The sequence below is a fragment of the Anopheles darlingi genome, chromosome 3 (assembly GCF_943734745.1).
Source record: "Anopheles darlingi chromosome 3, idAnoDarlMG_H_01, whole genome shotgun sequence".
In the NCBI taxonomy this organism is placed as follows: domain Eukaryota; kingdom Metazoa; phylum Arthropoda; class Insecta; order Diptera; family Culicidae; genus Anopheles; species Anopheles darlingi.
In genome coordinates, this window is record NC_064875.1 from 40,363,288 (window position 1) to 40,370,938 (window position 7,651).

At 40.8% G+C, this 7,651-nt stretch overlaps 1 protein-coding gene across 1 annotated transcript; it reads left to right on the plus strand.

The window, feature by feature from the left end:
- The first annotated feature begins 825 nt into the window (after positions 1-825).
- On the plus strand, positions 826-2,046 carry LOC125957841 (uncharacterized). Its single transcript, XM_049690830.1, has 2 exons — positions 826-1,121; positions 1,189-2,046. The coding sequence occupies exons 1-2, from the start codon at positions 1,083-1,085 to the stop codon at positions 1,936-1,938; spliced, it is 789 nt and encodes a 262-aa protein (XP_049546787.1). The 5' UTR covers positions 826-1,082; the 3' UTR covers positions 1,939-2,046.
- Positions 2,047-7,651: the final 5,605 nt, after the last annotated feature.

Consider the following 7,651-nt stretch of genomic DNA (forward strand, 5'->3'; position numbering starts at 1 on the left):
TGTATCTTCCCCCGTCCCTTCCAGATAGATAAAAAAATGATTTAGACATAATAATTGTCCCAAAAACATACACACCTTTTCAGTTAAATATCTTTGAAAAATACATTATAAACGTTAAATAGTACTATTACAGAAGAGGGGAGGGAGATGCCATTACATTTTCACTGTCGAAAGATAATATTTGGGTAGTTTTTCGCACCATAAATTGATTTAATCTCATGTTTAAGGTTCTTGTTCATTCCACTGGTTATTTAACGGCCAAATTTTGAAATGTTCGGCCCCTAAATGTATGCAATTAGAATCGGTTAGCCTACCGAATCGGTTGAGGTGTATATATTGGTTTTTTACCGACAAATAATTTTCGACTTCGGGCTTCCCTACTTGCTTTTCTTATATTTTCCGTATTAATTAACCACCCCTGCAATGACTGGTGTTTTTTTTTTCCGGCGGGAAACCGCAAATTTTCCGCGATCTTTTCAAAGTGCAACTTCCAAAATTTGAAAACGTTCAGGCCACGCCGCACGAAGCGTAAACCCTAGCGGGAAAAACCGATTCGCTCTGTATCAAACACACCTTGTTGATTCAAAACAACGTTTTTCGCAGTTAAACAAGAAAACAGTATCCCAGAGCATGAAAACCAGATCCAGAAAACCCAGATCTTACTTCCAGTCCTAGTTGTTTTATATAGAGAGGTGGTGCACCTTCGGACCTTAATGTTTAAGCGGCCACTTTGTATGACAGGCCTATAAATTTGGCCGCTAAGTGACCGCTTAAACATTCCCGTATGTAAAATGTATGCAACCGGGCTTATTATTGCTTAATAGACCCGAAATTGTTCGGGCGACTGGTCTATTAAGCGTTAACAGACCCGGTAGCATATACATTTTGTTAATGGGGTTAACCGGCCATATTGCATACCCTTTGTTAATAGGATGTTGGCGCCATTTTTCCTATTTTAGCATTCGGCGTGTTTCCTTATCAATTCCATTATCTGAATAATTTCTAATTGAATCTGTTTCCGACCGCCTGTCACACCAAACTGCTGTTCTCCCCGGATTTCCTGTGGTTGTTCAACTCCAAAAATGTCTGAACAAAGTGAAGATTATGAAGCTTTAATCAGAGTAAGTGCCGGAGAAAGAAATTAGGATTATTCGAGAAGTTATATTATTTGCTTTCCTATTCTCATAGACCCTTCGTGAAGAGATCGATGCTGTACAAAAGAAGCTGAAACAAACTGAAGAAGAGCGTGATAAAGCTCTTAAGATTTTAATTGAAACATGGAGAACAGAAACACCCAGGTACAAACAGTTGCGATCAGCTTATGTAGAGCTTCAGCAGCGGCTAATCCAGACGGAAGAAAATTATTTTATTGTGGATCGCGAGGCTTTCGCACGAACCCAATCGTCCGCCTGTCTGGTGCAACTGGAGTCAGTACAATCCAATCTGCAACATCCGGTGGAAGATCAATCCGGTCCGGAGCAACCGGAGGCAGATCAATCCAATCCGGAGCAATCAAATCTCATACCGTTTCGTATCAAATTTCCCATAAAAAGTTTTACAGAACTAACGACAATTAATGACTTAGCTAATGATATCAATTTCAGGGCATTGGTAATTAAAGAGTTTCAAAAGAAGTATCCGCATCAGAAAAATAACAGCAAAGTTTGCACAGCCATTATTGACTCTTATATTACAAGACTTTTGATTTCTTATTGTGGATTCAAACGACTCTCTAAAGAAGCGACAGTTTTATTGGGGGACTACAAAAATGTTATTTTGCTATTTTTCGAAATCGCTAACTCTTTTACAGATACTATTACTCATGAAAAAGTTAATCTTTTTTTTAATAACTTGGTGCGAGATAAGAAGCAGAGACTACAGCATAAAACAACTTTTGTAGATGAAATGATCATAGAATTTACTGCACGAACCAATTAAAATTTATTAATCCATTCTTTTCCATTAATCAAAATTCAATCAATGTTCAATTCAATTCAATTCAACCATTTCGAAGGTATTTAAAAGAAACAATTTAAGCTTACGGAATCCAACGTATATTAACGTAATAAAAATATACTTGTATATACCTTATATATACCGCTTATCAGTTTCATATGTTGTCCGCTGTATCAATATTTTATTTATATGCGCTCAACAAACTAAAGCACGCGTTTTTTGGAACCGTGACAAGTAAATATATAAAATATTACTAAACTCTATAACAAGATCGGTATGATTATAGATAACTAAAGCAGCAATGTTAAAGGTAAGTATTGTCGAGACCTGCACTTGCTCATACTTAAGACAATTAACAACTTTATTATACTCAAAACGATTCTACCAAAAGGACGCATATTTAAGTTTGCCCTTTTCATCCAACATTACTTGGTTGTCTGGTTTTCTACATTCTGTCAATCCTATTCTCATACTTTTCTATGGAATTATAACACAATTTATTGCCTTTCTAGTTTTACAATTTATAATCGATGCGGAACTTTTGTACAAACTTGCCTGATGTTGGATTTTGTTATCATAAGATGCGGAAATTTTGGTTAAACTTAAACGGTTGAACTATCTTGTAGATTCGATAAACCTGTCATTGTTTCTAAATTCTATCATTATAACTACTTGTATGTATAATAGTCTCTTTATGAACAGAGTTCCTTCAAATTACCAAACGCAATGTTTCACATCAACGAGTGAATTGAGACTCGGAGGTGTTGGAACGCACGATGATTGAGCCAACATGTAAATTTCGTTTGTAGACTTATCGTCGCTTAACACACAAGGCAGATCAACTTGGGCATAACTTTTCGGATGTGTTAATCCAGTCCAATGAATTATTTGCAACATTTTATCTCTGTGCGTCCAGTACTCCAAAACTTCATGCATGATTGTAGAAATTGTTAATAAATGTAGTAGTTGTAAATACTCTGTAGTAGCAATGGTGTATGGCAAACCTCGCAAAGATTGTACTAAAACGATAAAAACAGATAATAAGCTTTCGGAGTGCTGGCTGCGAAAGACTATTGGACCGATTGCTTTCGACGAATTATGAATACGTACGTAGAGCCGTTGTACTTCTTCTTTGGACAAATGACCCAAAGTGGAACTACGTCCACGGATAGGTAGGGCGATTGCCGATCATCCTTTCTTATTTGTGAATTTGATGGTGCCAGAATGATTGCTCACCATTCTTCCTTGATATATAGGGTTTCTAAAATAAAAAAAAAAACAGTGATAAATAGTGATGGTGGTGATGGGGAATGATCGGTTACCAGCTAGGGTTAGCTGAAGCCTAATTGCATCTGAAATTAATTTGTTATTGATCTCCTTATTCTTGCAGTCTTGCAGAACGAAGCTAGTCATCTAAGAAATAGTAGCTCAAGGCTGCTAGTATGAAGGTATGCATGAAGGACATAACGTCATTCGATCGAGGTCTCTGCCTTATCGAATTTGCCTTTCTGCCAGTGGCTGTATTGAATAAAGAAGCGAAGATTTTAATATCATGGTGAATTATTGTTTCGTGTTCTCCTGTTTCCCTAAAATTGGCGAATTTTGTTTGATAAAGCATATCATTTGTATCTTGTTTCCTCAAGTTCATCACAATCACACGTAGCGATACTTGTTCGATGTGGCGTTGTCGTTTGCGGGATATTGTCTGTAAAAACTGAACAGAAACCAACACTAGTACTAATTTGCATATCCTATTCTCGCGTTTCCCTTTTCGCTTGAAGAATCGGAACTCACTTACTGAATGACTAACGTATTTTAAATGCTTTTTAAATTAAAATAAACCATAAAAAATATAATGCAAAATTTAACAATCATCCCTACACTGCTTCATTGGATGTAGTCTTATGTATTGAACCATTGCAACACAAAAATGGGAAAAATTAATAAAGATAATTGAATGGTCAAAGTGCACAATACAATAAAAATGAAATATGAAAAATTACCAAGTTCAAGTTCTTACCCCGAGCCATATAGCTTCATCTTCTAATCTGCAATACTTGTCGGATTAAAAGTAAATTACCTTTTTTTAATAGAAAAAAATCCTCTTACGGACGAATGTTTTGCCTAGATCCCAAGCGGTATGCTGAACATTTTGAAAGGTTTGCTGTTTTTATGATTCGCGTCTCCTGGATACTTTGCCAGAGGACATTCCCAGTAACGGTGATGAAGCTACCGGTTTCAAGTACGCACGTAATGTTGTTGGAAGGCGAAGTACCCAGAAGGTTTTCATTGGAAGGTTGATGAACGAACTTTTACTTCACTTTCCGCTTCTTTAACTAATGGCTGGACATGACAAAGTTACGCATTGCAGTATGATCAGTGCTGACACCGTTGAAACCAACTCGCTAATGATCGTAATGATTTATAAGTCAAAATAAAACAAATCTTCAGCACTCTGCCCAGTGCTAACTTATTCGCTAGGATTCATTTTGCCAAGCATAAGCCACGGTGGCCTTGGTTCAGAGGCCTGTATGTAGGTCGTGCGTTCATTCGCATGATGTCGAGACTCATGTCAAACCATTATGTCTTGGACGCGCACCTGCATCGTATAAGGATCGTAAGCTCCAACGTTTGTAGCTGTGGTAGCGGGTTCAGAGGGTTGGACCATCTTCTATGGGCTTATCCTGAGCTCAACGCTACCAGACCCCCTCTGCTAACGTAAGGTCGATGGGTAAATCAGATACGACTCCTGTTCACGACATCCTGGCTGCTCGGGACATGCCCTTCCTCTCCGGTATCTTCCAGTTTGTGAATGATAACGGTATTGTACCCTGACCTAGTATATATGTTGTATGACGGACAATAAGCTAGTTATCTGTTAGTTGCTTAGTATGTTTAGATTTGTTTGTTGTTTGGAATGGCCAAGCGTCTTAGCAGAAGACCGACGCTCGCCACAGAGGCTTGCGTTGAAATATCAACGGCAGCCTCCTCCAAGGAAGAGGCCCCAACGTCCTATCCTATTCAAAGCCCCAATCTATTCAAAGGATAAAGCAGGTCGCTAAACAGGTCCAACGAACAGAACAATGAACCGACCAACGAATGGGCATCAGGCCGGGGATCGCGGACTGCACCAGACTACGAAGCTGGAGGCTGGGCACAACTACTGGCTAAGCCCCACTGATTCGCCAACAACGACGGCATTCACGCAAAAACGGCATGCGGCTCAACAACGGCACACGCTACACCTCAATAAAGACGATAGATAACGGTGAACTTTACACACAACCGAACAAGCCCGGGATACGGCGATGGATAGTGAAGCAAATGTCCTACTCCGTTATTATTTGTTAGTTATTAGCTGTTAATAAACATACAGCTCGTCCGTCCTTATATATGTTTTGAAGAGGCCACAGCATAGTGACCGGGAGCCACACGGGAGTGTCAAGAAGGTTCCAATAAGCGGCGTGAACCCTTCCTTCTGAGAGATAGAGATCGTTAGTCAAAGAATACCTAACTATTCACGAGTCCTAACATGGATGCAGCGAAAAGTACCAAACATGGGAATGCCATCAAAGGAAACAAACGACGAGTTACTTTGTCGGACACGTCGTCCTTCAGGAGGCGAGAGTTTCAATCCAATCCATCATGATCTGTTCTGCCTCTTCGTGGTGCCAGCGATCGTTTGAGGTCGCGTTCATGTCGCAATCGGTGCTGGCGAAACCGGCTACTCTTGCGAAAAAGGAATAAAGTTTCAGTTAGTTCAAAATTCAATTCAATTCAAAGTTAATTTAATTTCCAGCTACAAAAATCGTGTAAAGCCATATGCTATCGGAACCCCGGAATCATCGTAAAATTGCATTATTCCGTTGGTCATGGTGGCCAGGAGTTGCGCAAGTGGCCACGCGTGCCTTGCATGACTAAATGACCGCATTGTCATATTCATATTACGGCTAAAATATAGTTACTAGATACTAGTTTCTTGTCGATAGTTGTTCTCGAACCTTGTTAGCGATTTAACAATTTGCAGATAATCCCTACACGACAGCGATTCTCTGATGCTTGAACCACTATCGAGAGGCGATCAGGAAGTAACCGCTGCGTAAGAGGATGAAGAAGAGCACGCCGCGGCCACAACTGTTTGCTAAGCGATTAAACCGAAGAGGGAGCGCACCCTATCCGGCTTTGATCTACTCTTAAAGCTCTTAAGGATGATCCGGAAGGCCCGCTGCTGTCGGACCGGAAGTTTGTAGTCCAACGGGCCAAGAATGATTCGAGGGAGGCCCTTCAACCAGATTGCTTTCCGGGTCATTCATTGTTTTCACCAGGAAAAGATGAGGTTTTCCGGTTGAGCTGGATGAGCTATGTGCAGGAAAACGCTATGTGCAGGAAAACGCTATGTGCATTGTACGAAATTGAATTTCACTTGCATGATGTTTTCCATGGCTAAAGTCCGCTAGGTAACTAGGAATACAAATTAATTTCACTAGGAAAAATTCAATTTTTTACCAGATTTTCCAATAGATTTCCACTTGTTGCCAAAATTTTAGCGGTTTGACGCTAATGACATGAGCTAATTAGCGATTGGCGGTTTAAATTTGCTACCTCGCGTCCAGACTGCCGATATTTTGCATAATTGTTTTTCCTTTGTGTACGCATTTTCAGCACCCAAATTTAGACTCCATAATTTAGCGAAACCAGAGAGATAGTTTTCGGATAATTCCCAACAGTTTACTCATAGTTTTCATAACAATCGTTTATAATAAACCGGGATCAATAAACCGGTTTGCCAAACGGAGTTTTGGTGCGGACGCGGGGTCACCCAATTTTGCAGGAATTAACGTGTTTTGAAGCGAATTCGACGCGGAAAGTCAAGTGAAAACCGGAAAACAGCTTGAATAGCCGTGGCCACACGGAGCGAAAATTTGCGCGCAAATTTACAAATTAATGCCAAATCGTTTACGCTTCGATATGTTTACGTGGCCGGGTTGAGGAAATTAAAATCGTTTTGTGGAAGAAAAGGATTGAACACACTAGCAATGATCACTATCTATCAATGTAAACCACAAATAGAACATATTGCGAGCCCTTCCGTTTGCAAACAGCTTTTACTCTAGGTTTTACGCTCCACGGACCTATAATCGTTTGACAGCATGTAAACGGCAAGCGTAAATGTTTTGGCATTAATTTTTTCGTTTGCGCTAGAGTTTTCGCCCCGTGTGGCCACGGCTAATTGAAAAGTATGTTCTTCGATTTAGTTTTTTAACACTCTAACTTGTATTTATATACTTCTTGTTTTATGTGGTTTTTGCAGTGTCTTCTCAAAATGCTGAAGAAAATGTGGAAAACGGACCTTCCCCTCCGGCTGCTGCTGCTCCAGCGGGTTCTCTAGAAGGCGCTCCAGCGGGTTCTCTAGAAGGTGCTCCAGCGCGTTCTCTAGAAGGCGCTCCAGCGGTTTCTCTAGAAGGTGCTTCTGCCGAGGCAGCAGCAGCGAAAAAACCGAAACCAGAGTCCTCGGATCGGCGTCGCACGCGTTGCCGGCCACCCAACCGTCGACGGCCTGCTCCAGATGCAGCCACTGAAGAACACGACCTCCAGGTCGCAAATCGAGGCCGTGGTCGCGGTCGTGGTCAGGGTGGTGGTCCTGGCCGTGGTCGAGGCGGCGTCCCCAGGCCTCCTCTATCATCTAGTTTCGTAA